The 15,247-nt window shown below is 40.7% G+C and overlaps 1 protein-coding gene across 1 annotated transcript in view; it reads left to right on the top strand.

Moving 5' to 3' along the window:
* The first annotated feature begins 1,732 nt into the window (after window positions 1–1,732).
* Window positions 1,733–15,247, top strand: part of ACTR10 (actin related protein 10) — a 35,335-nt gene continuing 21,820 nt past the window's right edge. The window contains exons 1-5 of the mRNA XM_074393892.1: window positions 1,733–1,909; window positions 4,256–4,328; window positions 8,008–8,090; window positions 9,418–9,526; window positions 12,947–13,058. Coding sequence (XP_074249993.1) covers window positions 1,833–1,909; window positions 4,256–4,328; window positions 8,008–8,090; window positions 9,418–9,526; window positions 12,947–13,058 — 454 coding nt within the window. The 5' untranslated portion in view covers window positions 1,733–1,832. The remainder of the gene's footprint in view (window positions 1,910–4,255; window positions 4,329–8,007; window positions 8,091–9,417; window positions 9,527–12,946; window positions 13,059–15,247) is intronic.

Below are 15,247 nucleotides of genomic sequence, written 5' to 3'. Positions count from 1 at the left end.
CTCAAGGGGTCCTCCCTCTTCTGCCTCCCAAAGTGCTGGGATTACAGGTATGAGCCACAGCGCTCGGACAGTTGGGCCCATCTTAATACAGTATAACCTCATCTTAACTTGATTACATCTCCAAAGACTCTATTTCCAAATAAGGTCACATTCTGAGGTTCCCAGCGGACAGGCATTTTGGGGCGACATCATTCAACCCAGTATACCAGCTAAATGTTGCTGTTCCTCACCAATGTATCTTTGAACCTCTTTTCTTATTATAGTCTCTCTTTTAACAATATTTTCCACTTCCACAGAAAGAGCTAATATTTGGAGAAAAAGATATTTTCACAGAAAGTTGTTAAGTGACAAAGATGTAAACAGTAATGTAAATGTTAAAAGTAATGGCAAAAACAGCAACTACTTTTGCACTAACCTAATAGGCAGGGGCCTTTGCTTCGATGTTCCTTCTGTTAAACCATCCTGACTGCTCCTCCATAGAGAGATTCAAGATTCATAGATGCTACTTTAGCTGCTTAATTCCGGAGTAAAATAAAAACTTTCAGAATGACTACTAACTAAAGCATTGTCTGTACGTATTATTCTCTAAAACATCATTAGTACAGGCTTTGCAATTGGGAAGTCTGTGGGTCTGTTCCTGGCTCTGCTGTAGACACTGGGAATGTTAATCTCTCTGAGCGTCGGTCCCGACAGATAAGAAAACACTACTCCTGTTTTTTCGTTGAGACGCAGTCTCGCTCTGTCACCACGCTGGAGTGCAGAGCCCTGATCTCGGCTCACTGCAACCTCCGCCTCCCGGGTTCAGGAGAGTCTCCTGCCTCAGCCTCCCGAGTAGCTGGGATTACAGGCAAGCGCCATCACGCCCAGCTAATTTCTGTATTTTTTTTTTTTTTTTTTTTTTTGAGACGGAGTTTCGCTCTTGTTCCCCGGGCTGGAGTGCAATGGCGCGATCTCGGCTCACCGCAACCTCCGCCTCCTGGGTTCAGGCAATTCTCCTGCCTCAGCCTCCTGAATAGCTGGGATTACAGGCACACGCCACCATGCCCAGCTAATTTTTTGTATTTTTAGTAGAGACGGGGTTTCACCATGTTGACCAGGATGGTCTCGATCTCTTGACCTCGTGATCCACCCGCCTCGGCCTCCCAAAGTGCTGGGATTACAGGCTTGAGCCACCGCGCCCGGCTAATTTCTGTATTTTTATCAGAGACGGGGTTTCACTATGTTGGCTAGATGGTCCCGATCTCCTGACCTGGTGATCCGCCTGCCTCGGCCTCCAAAGTGCTGGAATTACAGGCGTGAGCCACCGCACCCGGCCTATTTTTGGTATTTCTTTAAAAAGATTAAATGATAGGTAAAATGCTTAGCACAGAATAGGGGCTCAGCATCTTTTGCCACCCCGAGAGCAGGAATCTCAGCTTTGGGTTTCCACCGTCTCGCAGCTACCCCAGCGCAGCCAGGTCCTCAAGCATCTCTTCACAGCCGCTCCCAGGTGCCGCTTGGGGGCGTGGTGGGCGGGAAGGACCGGGAGGCTGGCTCCGCCCTCTCGGGGCGCCCGGCGCGCCTGATCGCTGCGGCCTCCGCACTCCCACACTCGGATTCACGGCCGCTAGCGCCTCTTTTCCGCTAGTTCTGGAGACGGGACCACCTGCAAGGGTTTGGGTTCAACCCGGAATGAGGCACAGCCTGGGACAGCCCGGGCCTGGTGCGCCGCGGCCGCGCGAGGCCCCCGCCGCCGCCGCCGCCCGAGAGCCTGAGCCCCGGCCCCGCCCCCCGAGCGCCGTGGCTAGTTGGCCGGAGCCTGCGACCCGCTTCTCCCAGTCTTCAGTGCCACCATGCCGCTCTACGAGGGCTTGGGGAGCGGCGGGGAGAAAACGGCGGTCGTGATCGACCTGGGAGAGGCCTTTACCAAGTGAGTGGCCGTCACGCCATCTGCGTTCGGCCCGGGGGGAGGGCGGGTGGCCGAGCCCCAGGCACTGCCCGGGTCCTCATCGTGGACTCGCGGAGCAGCTCGGGGCCTCCCCATTTCTTCAACCAGCCCTTGTTTCCTCCCTGGACGATGCGAATCCGAGGAGGTCTAGGAAGCTTCGGTTGAATAGCCCTCGTCGCCGCCCCTTGTCCACACCCCAGACCGTTTGGGATTATGTAGGGGATGACAGCAGTGACCTAGACCCCGCTTACTCTGGGCTCAACAGATGGGGAAGGCAGCCAACCAAATGCAAATACTCGATGACGAATTTCGTCGTGAAATATTTATTTAACGGAGCTTCTTTTGGTGCTGGAAATGCAAAGATGTTTAAGACCCGGCTATCGCTCCTCAAGAATTAGGGAGATTTGGCACATTATAAAGTGAGGATCTACAGATAGGCCCCCCCTAAACTCTAAGGTTAGATTTAACGTGTTTTTAAAAAGGCAACTTGTAAACATTAGAGAGGAGGTTCTCAACCTTTTGGATGGCATGGATCTCTTTAATGGCTGGACGAATACCACAAATGCGCAAACCTTAAGATATTTACACACAGTTTCAGGGGATTGGCCGACAATCATTGTAGTCCTGGGACCCCAGGTTCAGAGTCCTTGTGATGGGCTCAACAGAGAGGGAACTGACAGGCAATTACATCATATATGTATTTCTGAGAAGGAAAACATTTGAAAAATCTTTTTGTATCTCTAGGCACTTCCTGACGTATAGGAGGTATTTAATAACTATTTATTGACTAAGTGGTTTTTAAAAACTTGTTTAAAAATTGGACCTCAGGAGCTCCAGAATTGGATTAAACATAGGCCCTGGTTAATGACATTCTCACATTTTTCTATGCAAGGCCCTCTCATTAATTTGTATTTTCTTATTTGTAAAATTATTTTGAAAGCATAATAAACAATTTGAGGCTTCTACTCAAAGATAATTATTTTGGGTATACTTTGAAGAAATAAGCAAAAAGCTATTTTTGAAAAAGAGCAGGAGGATGATAAGATAAATATATGAAGCAAAAGAAAGGAATTGAAGCATTTTGAGATGTTTGAGGACCATTGGTGCAAGGACACATGGAGACAGGAATAGTAGGAGATGGAGAGAATTATTTGGAAATGCGAGGAGAGCAGTGCCAAAAACCAGACAGGACAGGAAGATGGGATGTTTCACTAACATGAAACAAAAAGTGGAAATAGCTAAATACTCAAGAAAAAAAGTGTAGTTTTTAAAAATAATGAAATACGCAGTTTTAAAAATGATACTGTATTCCCAGCACTTTGGAAAGATAAGGCAGGTCGATCACTTGAGCCGAGGAGTTCAAGACCAGCCTGGGCAACATGGGGAAACCCTGCTCTATAAAAAATGCAAAACTTAGCCAGCCATAGTGTCAAACGCCTGAAATCCTAGCATTTTGGCTAAGGTGGGAGGATTGCTTGAGCCTGGGAGACAAAGGCTACAGTGAGCTAAGGTTGTGCCACTGGACTCCAGCCTGGGTAACAGAGTGAGACAGGAAAAAAAAAAAAAAAAAAAGGACAGAGTATGATAGCAGTCCAACAATCCAGTTGTGCTTGCACAGTGGCTCACACCTGAAATCCCAGCACTTCGGAATGTCGAAGTAGGAGGATCACTGGAGCCCAGGAGCTTGAGACCAGTTCCGGCAACATAGTGAGACCCCAGTTTGGCATGGCACTAGGTGCCTGTTGTCCTAGCTACTTGGTAGGCTGAAGTGGTGAGATCACTTGAGCTCGTCTGGTTGACACTGCAGTAAGCCGTGACTGCACTACTACACTTCAGCCCGGGTGACAGACTGAGATCCTGCATCAAAAAAAAACAAAGAACATAAAAATGATGGTAATGAAGATTATGTTAATATGGGTAGAAGCTTACTGTATGGGTTAATTATGTATGAAGTGTGATTATAACTGTCAAATATGTATGCATAATTTTAAGAAGTACACTGAAAGCAAACATACCAATGTGGAAGCTAATAATATTAGAATGATGGAATTATGAGTGACACATCAATTATATGAATGAAGTCATGAAGTACAGATTCAGGGCTGTAGATAATGTAGTTGTTAATTCTGCTAAAATTAACAACTAAGAACAAAGTAAATGCTGCTCCTAAAATAATACATGGGCTTTTTTTCAGTATCACGAATTTGATACAGTTTTTTTCTGTTAACACACAAGCATTAATAAATAATACTAACTTAATAGTTTTGTGGAGTGATTTCTTTTTTAAAAGAATACTGTAAGTTGTTTCAATTTTTCATTTATTTGCAGGTGTGGATTTGCTGGAGAAACGGGTCCAAGATGTATAATTCCTAGTGTGATAAAAAGAGCTGGGATGCCTAAGGTATTTTAAAAAATAAATAAATAATTAGCAAAATAAATACTGTACTGTAAAATATTTTTAAATATGACTTCGAGTAAGATTGATTAAAACAGTATTGAATATATAATTTATGGCTATATTTCCAAGGAAAATTTTTAAATCAACTTTATCAAGGTCTAATTTTGCACACCATAAGTTTTTCATGTTGTACAACCACCACCACAATCCAGCTTTAGAATATTTTCATTACCCCTGTGAAATTCCTAATACCTATTTACAATTAATCCCCATTCCTATCCACAGCCCGTTAGAGCGTACTTTCTGTTTCTATGCACTGGTCTTTTCTGTCCTTTTGTATAAATGGAATCATATAATATCAAGAGAAAAGTTTTAACATCAGTAAAATACTTTTCTAAGTCTTATAGTATAACATAACCACTGAATAATTTTATTCGTACCTTCTTTATAATATATCAGATATTTAAAATTTTGAAAACAAACTTTAAAAAAATTTCTTGCCACAGCGGATTTGGCAGATTAGAAATTGCAGCGAGTGGAAAGAAAAATTTTGCTTGCTATAAAATTCACTTGTTAAAAAATGAGATGTAGCTATTACCATAGTAAGATTATATATGCATTCCTGAAAATACCTTTGTTCTGCAAAATGGTACATTTTTAAAAAACAAAACAGGCTTATGGAAAAATAAGGTTGGAGTAGACCATACAAAACCTATATATCTTTGTACGTAATCAAGAGGACTAGCAAAAACAATAATTGATGCCTCAACAAAATTTGAATAGGATTGGCAGGCAGCTGAATGTGGCTGGAGGGTGTCTTAGGGAATATTAAAAATAAAATTGTCATGGTGGTGCACACCTGTAGTCCCCAGCTACGTGGGAGGCTGAGGTGGGAAAATCACTTGAGCCTGGGAGGTCGAGGCTGCAGTGAGCCAAGATTGCACCACTGCACTCCACCATGGGCAAAAGAGTGACACCCTGTCTCAAAAATAAACAAATAAAAATAAAATTTTAAAGTCATGGATTGAAAGTGTTAGCCAGTGGTTTCTGAGTGCAGATGGCAGATCCAAGCTCTGAGCCAGGACTGTTATTAAGTAGTGACTAGGAGGAAATGCAACAGTAGAAAAATGGAAAGATCCACTTTGAGGCACTAACTGCTGGTATAGGGGATTATTTACACTTTTCTTATGACGAGATCTGAAAGGATATCTACCTGTGTGATAACTGAATTGATAACTTTCTAATTCTATTATAATTTTAGCTTGTCTTGCCTAATTTGAACTTATATAACTATAACTTTATACCGACATTATTTTCTTATTTAGCAATCGCATATAAGCCTATTTGGTTTTATAAAAACACACGTTATGGGAGAATAGATGAGACCATAAGTTTATATTTGGCATTGACGTACATCAGAAATCTTTTTAATTAGACTTGATTAAGGAATCATTTCATTGATTTTAAAATTTTCTGCAAATCCTTGGACAAGCCAGAAATATAGTAGATATTGGTGATGTGGTATCTGAAAATATGATGAAAGTCTGTAATCTCAGCACTCTGGGAGGCTGAGGTGGCTAGATCAGTTGAGGCCTGGAGTTGAAGACTAGCCTGGCCAACAGTGTGAAACCCCATCTTTACTAAAAATACAAAAATTAGCCAGGCATAGTGGCAGGCACCTGTAATCCCAGCTACTCAGGAGGCTGAGACAGGAGAATCACTTGAACCTGGGAAGCAGAGGTTGCAGTGAGCAAGATTATGCCACAGTACTGCAGCCTGGGCAACAGAGAGAGACTCAGTGTCCAAAAATAAAAATAAAAAAAATGGGATGGATGTTCCTGTTTACTAATTTTTCATGTCATTTTGCTGTATTAGGCATTACTGTATTACTATATAGATGTCTGACTGGATTAGACCCTGTACATTCTTCTTGCCACTTTTCTTAGTGCTTTGAGCTTTTATCTTTTTTTTTTTTTTTTTTTTTTTGTGACAGAGTCTCACTCCATTGCCTAGGCTGGAGTTCAGTGTCGTGATCTCTCCTCACTGGAACCTCCTCCTCCTGAGTTAAAGAAATTCTCTTGCCTCAGACTCCCAAGTAGCTGGGAGTACAGGCGCCCGCCACCATGCCCAGCTAATTTTCTTTTGTATTTTTAGTAGAGATGGGATTTCCCCATGTTGTCCAGCCGGCTCTCGAACTCCTGACCTTTGGTAATCCACCGACCTTGACTTCCCAAAGTGCTGGGATTATAGGCATTAGCCATGGCACCCATCCAAGCTTTTATCTTCCTTTGAAAAGACAGATACATAAGAAATTATTTGTATTTGACTATATATGGTTTGGAACCTTCTTTAAGTCTCATAAAATCATGAAGTTAGACTGATGGTCTTTTGAAAGAGTAAATGAAGAGAGGTCTGCCAGTGATCTCTCAGAGTACTTAGAGCTTTCTGAGGATCATAAGTGAAGCTGTTGCTATTTATTAGCATTGACTTAGTACTCATGGCTTGGTAATATGTGTGTATGCTGCTTTTGTGCTGATGGTATTGTTTTTACCACACATATTTATGAACAACCTACTATGTACCTGGCACTGTATTACTTGAAGAAAGATATAAGCAAGCCAGAAATAGTTCTTGCACGTGGAGTTTATAGTCTAGCAGAAAGGTGAATATTTTAATTAAGTGCGGCCATGTTGCAAGAGAGGAGCTATCAGTGTTTCTGGACTAACAGGGATTGAACCAAGTTGAGTATTTGAGAAAACCTTTGATGCTTTTTATTCAATGCTGATTTTTTTTTTTCTTGAGATAGTGTCTTACTCTGTCGCCCAGGTTGGAGTGCAGTGACACGATCTTGGCTCACTACAACCTCTGCCTGCCTGCAACCTCTGCCTCCCAGGTTCAAGTGATTCTCCCACCTCAGCCTCCCGAGTAGCTGGGAGTACAGGCATGCACCACTATGCCCAGCTAATTTCTGTATTTTTTAGAGACAGGGTTTCACTATGTTGGCCAGGCTAGTCTTGAACTCCTGGCTTCAAATGATCCACCTGCCTCAGCCTCCCAAAGTGCTGGGAAATTTTTTTCTTTTTTTTTTTTTGAGATGGAGTCTGGCTCTGTCACCTAGGCTGTAGTGCAGTGGCCAGATCTCGGCTCACTGCAGCCTTCTCCAGGGTTCAAGCAATTCTCCTGCCTCAGTCTCCCAAGTAACTGGGACTACAGGCACATGCCACCATGCCTGGCTAATTTTTGAATTTTTACTAGAGACAGTGTTTCACCATGTTAGCCAGGCTCGTCTCGAACTCCTGACCTCAAGTGATCTACCTACCTTGGCCTCCCAAAGTGCTGAGATTACAGGCGTGAGCCACTATTCTCAGCCTCAGTGCTGATTTTTTATCAGTCAAGCCAAAATTACAAGTCAGATGGAGGAAAAATGCATGTGAGCAAAGTTCGTTACGTCCTATGACCACACACTTCCATTACCACAGTCTAAAACATTCTGCCATCTTAGACATTCCAGTTCTTAAGGATTTCTAATTTAAGAGATCACTCTGTATTTAATTTTTATATTCACAATACAAATTGCTTTTAATTTATTCCCAGAAAATGCATTAGGAAATAATTATATTTTAATCTTAATTTGAGATCATTTTATTAATATAAATTAATAAATCATTTAAATTTTTTACAGCCTGTCAGAGTTGTTCAGTATAATATCAATACAGAAGAATTGTATTCCTACCTAAAGGAATTCATCCACATACTGTATTTCAGGTAAGATACATTTTGTTTCCTAGCTTTTATGATTAGATAGATTTTCCTAATGCCATAGTGATAATTGGTTGTATTGCATCTGAGGCAAAAAAAAAAATTGACTTCTATTGCCATTTTTACAGGTTTATTTTCAATCTTTTCAAAAATATAATCGAAGACTAGAAAACTGGCAGACACGAGGAAATACTGAAAATGAAATGTTCATTAATGAAATGAACTGAAAATTAAATTACTCTACATTCATACAGTGAAATACCATGCAGCTCTTAAAAAAAGAGTTCTGTATCTGTATGTAGTAGTACAGAAAGGTGCCTTGGATATACTGATAAGTGAAATAAGCAAGTTAAAGAACCACATCTATGGAATGAGTATTTCTGTTAAAGTATACCCCCATACATCCACAGAATGAAAAACTGTACAAACTTCTATCAGTGGTAGTTCTGGGTAGTAGGAACATAGGGTTCTTGTACTTTGCAAGTTTTACATGTCATAATATTTGGAGCTTTGTGAGCATATATTACTATTGTAACCTAATAAAGAAAGAAATATCACCAGATACCATGGCTCACACCTGTAGTCCTAGCTGCTTGGAAGGCTGAGGTCTGGAGAATGACTTGAACCCAGGAGGCAGAGGTTGCAGTGAGGTTATATTGTACCTCTGCGCTCCAACTTGCAGAGATACAATCTTAACTGTCTCTAGCAGAGCCAGATCCTGTCTCAAAACAAAACAAAACAAAACAACAACAACAACAAACTATGTAATGGCTCAAGTTGGTAATCATAATAGGCTATAATTTTAGGTTCTTGAGATAAATAAGTTTTTTTTTTTTTTTTTGAGACGGAGTTTCGCTCTTGTTACCCAGGCTGGAGTGCAATGGCGCGATCTCGGCTCACCGCAACCTCCGCCTCCTGGGTTCAGGCAATTCTCCTGCCTCAGCCTCCTGAGTAGCTGGGATTACAGGCACGAGCCACCATGCCCAGCTAATTTTTTCTATTTTTAGTAGAGACGGGGTTTCACCATGTTGACCAGGATGGTCTCGATCTCTCGACCTCGTGATCTACCCACCTCGGCCTCCCAAAGTGCTTACAGGCTTGAGCCACCGCGCCCAGCTGAGATAAATAAGTTAATGAACTTCCTAGCACATTGCACAGTACATGGTAAAAGGTCAGAAATGTTATCTTTCTGGGGTAATAAAATAAAGATGTCTTTTTGTGATAAAATGTCTTAAGCTAAGGTAGTACAGTTACACTATTCTTAAATTGTATGACTTATCAAAATGAATAAAAACGTTTACTTGTTTTTAAAACCAAAACTGTCACTTTTCAGGCATCTACTGGTGAATCCCAGAGACCGCCGAGTTGTGATTATCGAGTCGGTATTATGTCCTTCTCACTTCAGAGAGACACTCACTCGTGTTCTTTTCAAGTATTTTGAGGTACCTGTCTTTACATCAAATAAGTAAATTGCTTTTGAAATAAAAAGAAAAGCAATAAAATTCTTACTAGTTTTTAGAGAATCTTTCTTCCCCTTTTTTTGCTGGTAGTTACTCCAAACTTAAACTAAAAAAGCCCTCTTTTTTTTTTTTGTCTCATACTGTATATGGCACACAGTATAATTGGGGGACCAGACGATAGAAGCTTCTTCACATTGTCCATTTATTGGCTGGGCGTTGTGGCTCACGCCTGTAATCCAAGCACTTTGGAGGCCAAGGTGGGTGGATCACCTGAGGTCAGGAGTTCAAGACCAGCATGACCAACATGGTGTCTTTAAAAAAAAAAAAAAAAATGCAAATTGTTCATTATCTTCTTCCTTTGTATGATTATTTCATGCTTTAGCATGTCATCCAATACTTACATAATTGGAGGTTTCTTTTTATTACTGTTTATTTATTTTAATATAGGTTTTTCTATTTGGGGACTTTTTTTTTTCCCCAGAATTAAAAGGTATATTCTGTGCTGTGGACTTATGTGTTTCTTCCAGATCTTTCTAGCTTCCATTGCTTAGTTATACTGTTCTGAATTAGGTCATTTTAGGCTTCAAATTCCTTTAAAATGGAATAGTCAGTTTCTCCCTTAGAGTAAGTCAATAATGCCAGGAATGAGACTTACCTGGTATAAGTAATATTACCTGTAGCTTTGATTTTATGGGAGTCAGGATTATTTTATAACCAAGAATATGTTTTAACATTAATGTATTTCATAGAAAATCAGAATCTTTATTATTCAATTTTTTTTAAATCTCTGCTTTGAAATTTAGGGGTTCTTTTTTTTGAGATGGAGTTTTGCTCGTTACCCAGGCTGGAGTGCAATGGCGCGATCTTGGCTCACCGCAACCTCCGCCTCCTGGGTTCAGGCAATTCTCCTGCCTCAGCCTCCTGAGTAGCTGGGATTATAGGCACGTGCCACCATGCCCAACTAATTTTCTGTATTTTTAGTAGAGACGGGGTTTCACCATGTTGACCAGGATGGTCTCGATCTCTTGACCTCGTGATCCACCCGCCTCGGCCTCCCAAAGTGCTGGGATTACAGGCATGAGCCACTGCACCCAGCTGAAATTTAGGTTTTTTACTAGCAAGAAAAAAAAAAGGAAGGTTATATATGTTCAGTGTGTAAGAAAGTAAGCACATATAAATGTATTTTCATACTTTCTCTTGAATTCAAAACATACCTAATACCAAAAATCACAATGTCTTTATGAGTTAAAGACATTTAATATTTCTATGTTATTTTTTTTAAAGCGGGTACAGGGAATCAGGTTGCATAGCTTTCAGTACTTACTGATGTCACGAGTCCAGGAATTTCATTTGCTGTAGGGAGAACATAAAGCAAACCAAGAAGTTGTATCAGCTGCCATCTGAATAAAGCGGAATATTCTCTATATCTGTCATTAAGAGTTTGTGTTAATATCCTTATCTTCTATAAGACTGAATACCTGCTTTATCTATTTAGATAGTGGAAAGACAGCCATTATTTTGTCTGCCATTTGATTGTGATGGACTTTCTTTTTTTTTTTTTTTTTTTTTTTGAGACGGAGTTTCGCTCTTGTTACCCAGGCTGGAGTGCAATGGCGCGATCTCGGCTCACCGCAACCTCCGCCTCCTGGGTTCAGGCAATTCTCCTGCCTCAGCCTCCTGAGTAGCTGGGATTACAGGCACGCACCACCATGCCCAGCTATTTTTTTTGTATTTTTAGTAGAGACGGGGTTTCACCATGTTGACCAGGATGGTCTCGATCTCTTGACCTTGTGATCCACCCGCCTCGGCCTCCCAAAGTGCTGGGATTACAGGCTTGAGCCACCGCGCCCGGCCGTGTGATGGACTTTCATATTTTGATTGATTTGGGATGCCACCAGATCTGGCAAATTCTTACTGAAAAAAATGCCACACAGAGTTAACTACTTGTGTAATTTTGTCCTTCAGTTTAATTTTAACAATACTCATAGTTCAATTAGCCAGACATGGTGGCATGCACCTATAGTCCCAGCTACTTAGAAGACTAAGGTGGGAGCATTGCTTAAGCCCAGGAGTTCGAGGCTGCAGTGAGCTGTGACTACACCACTGAACTGCAGCCTGGGCAATGGAGCAAGACTTTGCCTCTAAGAAACAAATAAAAATTTAAGTCAAAAAGAAAAAGTAAAAATAAATAGTTCATATTACAAACTTTGCAAATAAAGACAATGAAGAATGTTTTCCTACATTTTCATCTTAATGGTAAAGGCATCTCTTTATTTTTTTAATTTAACATCTTCCTCTAAATTTACGTTTCAAGACCTCTTTTTTTTTTGAGGTGGAGTCTCACTCTGTTGCCCAGGCTGGAGTGCAATGGCACGATCTTGGCTCACTACAACCTCCGATTCCCAGGTTCAAGCGATTTCCTGCCTCAGACTCTCTAATAACTGGAATTATAAGCAGATGTCATGACACCCAGCTAATTTTTGTATTTTTAGTAGAGACAGTGTTTCACCATGCTGGTTAGGCTGGTTTCGAACTCCTGACCTCAGGTGATCCAGCTGCCTCGGCCTCCCAAAGTGCTGGGATTACAGGCATGAGCCACTATGCCTGGCCTGTAGACTTCTTCTTTTATTCCTTTCAATTTTCCCTTCTGAAAGAGGACAAGAATAAAGAAAAATGCTTCACAATTGTCATTTTGGAATGAAACAGCTGAGCTGTTTTTATTACAGTATATTTTGGAATTTACTCAATAAGGGTAAATTTATATAAATCAACAAATTAGTTTTTTTTTTTTGTTTTTTTGTTTTTTTTTTTGAGACGGAGTTTCGCTCTTGTTACCCAGGCTGGAGTGCAATGGCGCGATCTCGGCTCACCGCAACCTCCGCCTCCTGGGTTCAGGCAATTCTCCTGCCTGAGCCTCCTGAGTAGCTGGGATTACAGGCACATGCCACCATGCCCAGCTAATTTTTTGCACCTTTAGTAGAGACGGAGTTTCACCATGTTGACCAGGATGGTCTCGATCTCTCAACCTCGTGATCCACCCGCCTCGGCCTCCCAAAGTGCTGGGATTACAGGCTTGAGCCACCGCGCCCGGCCGCCCAGCTAATTTTTTGTATTTTTAGTAGAGACGGGGTTTCACCATGTTGACCAGGTTGGTCTCGATCTCTCGACCTCGTGATCCACCTGCCTCGGCCTCCCAAAGTGCTCGGATTACAGGCTTGAGCCACCGCGCCCGGCCAACAAATTAGTTTTTAATTACTCTCATAAAATGGTTGAATAGGTATCACCATATAAGTTAATACAATGTTCCTGTGAATTTTTTCAAATATACTTGAATATAAGGCAAATACCTTGAAATAATGACACTCATTCTGATTTTGTTGTTTTGATTTTCTTATTTTCTAGGTTCCATCTGTTTTGCTTGCTCCAGGTCATCTGATGGCTCTTCTGACGCTTGGAATTAATTCTGCCATGGTCCTTGATTGTGGATATAGGGAAAGTCTGGTGTTACCCATATCTTTTTTTGTCAACCAGCCAACTTTGCAGTCTTTAACTAAAATAATTAGGCTAATTACAAATGATTGGTATTGTACTGAACTATTTTAGGTTACTATGTACAAATATGAATCCTGTGGAAAAAGTTCACAGGATTCCAAGACTTAAGGTTACTTTTTGTAGAAGTTACCACTATCCTTTGGTCCCAGGATATATTCCAGGAGCTTACATCATGAATATTATGTTCAGTTTTTAAAAGAAAAGTCAGCGAATTAGGATGTGTCAAAGAAGTTAACTAGGATAGTCAAGTTCTAAGAAAAAAAGTCAGAGTAATTGGAGAAACTGAAATGAGAACGTTTGATCCAGAAATTTTTTTTTTTTTTCTTCTTTTGAGACGGAGTTTCGCTCTTGTTACCCAGGCTGGAGTGCAATGGCGCGATCTCGGCTCACCGCAACCTCCGCCTCCTGGGTTCAGGCAATTCTCCTGCCTCAGCCTCCCGAGTAGCTGGGATTACAGGCACGAGCCACCATGCCCAGCTAATTTTTTGTATTTTTAGTAGAGACGGGGTTTCACCATGTTGACCAGGATGGTCTCGATCTCTCGACCTTGTGATCCACCCGCCTCGGCCTCCCAAAGTGCTGGGATTACAGGCTTGAGCCACCGCGCCCGGCTGATCCAGAAAAATTTAAAAACTTAATGGCAACATGAAATCAGTGTTCAAATAGCTGAAAATCTCACTGTAGAAAAATGAATTCATTTTTACTTTTCTTTTTTTTGTTGTTTTTATTTTTAATCTCCAGAGGCTATCATGAAGGCACTATGCCTTAGTGTTTACGAGGTTGGATCTTAGAATCAAATACACAAGTGCAGATCGCAGCTCTGCTTCTTACTACGTGGTCAAGTAGCTTAATCTCTTTGGGCCTCAGTTTCTTTATCTATAAATTGGGGATCATAATATTTCCATCTCATGGGAGAGTTGTGTTTGTTGAGTGAGGTAATATATGTAAAGTGTTTAGCATAGGATTTGGCAGAGAGTAATTTGCTCAGTACATGCTGTGGTCTTTATATTGTTGACCATAGGTAAGAAATTACTAATAATTCAAGCTGTCCCAAAATAGAATTACTGACTATATAAAGTAGTACATTTATTTTCATTATAAATATTTAAGCAGAGTATAGGTAAGTGAAGTTGTCCTAATGGACGTTGCTTCATTGAAAAGATGTTGACATGCAGGAATGTGAGACGCTTGCAATTTTGAGACCTACGTGTATATTTAATAGAAAAAATATTCATGGAAGGAAATCAAGAATCATTAACTCCTAAGGAATTTAATCAAGCAGTAGTGTTTTTGAGTATAAAGTACTTTGTGTTTAATTCTTAAAACAACTGAGCAACGTAAGTATTATTATTCTCATTATATAAATGAGAATATTGAGAGTTAGGTTGACCCCTCTTCATATAAACATGTAGTGAGAATATAACCCATGTTTGTTTCCAAAGCTGATGCTCTTACCAATATACTTAGCAAACCCACAGTAAATATTATTTACTTTCCTCTCAGCTCTGTCCTGTAGAAATATAATGTGGGCCATGTATGTAAAAATTGAAAGTGTTCTAGGCTGGGCACTGTGCTCACACATGTAATCCTAACACCTTGCGAGGCTGAGGTGGGAGGATCACTTGAGTCCAGGAGTTCGAGACCAGCCCGGCCAACTTGGCAAAACCCCATCTCCATTAAAAATATAAAAATTTGCCAGGTGTGGTGGCACATGCCTGTAATCCCGACTACTTAGAAGGCCGAGGCACAAGAATCACTTGAACCTGAGAGCTGGAGGTTGCACTGAGCCAGGATTGCACCACTGCATTCCAGCCTGGGCTATAGAGTGAGACCCTTTTCCAAATAAATAAATAAATAAATAAATAAATAAATAAAGTTTTTTAAGAGCCACATTTTAAAAGACACAAGAAAAGATGAAATTAATAGTATATTTAACCCACTGTATTCAAAATATTCCATTATTTAATCTATACAAAATTATAATGAAGTATTTTAGTGGATCTTTTTTATTATATTAAAACCTAAATTTGGTATGTAGTTTAGTCTTACAGTGCATCTCAATTCAGACTTAACGATATTTCAAGTGTTAAGTAGCTACACAGGGCTAGCAGCTACTTTATGAGATGCCCCAGCCCTACTGATGAATTGTAT

Source organism: Saimiri boliviensis, chromosome 2 (assembly GCF_048565385.1).
Source record: "Saimiri boliviensis isolate mSaiBol1 chromosome 2, mSaiBol1.pri, whole genome shotgun sequence".
In the NCBI taxonomy this organism is placed as follows: domain Eukaryota; kingdom Metazoa; phylum Chordata; class Mammalia; order Primates; family Cebidae; genus Saimiri; species Saimiri boliviensis.
This window is presented reverse-complemented; position numbering and strand designations above follow the sequence as displayed.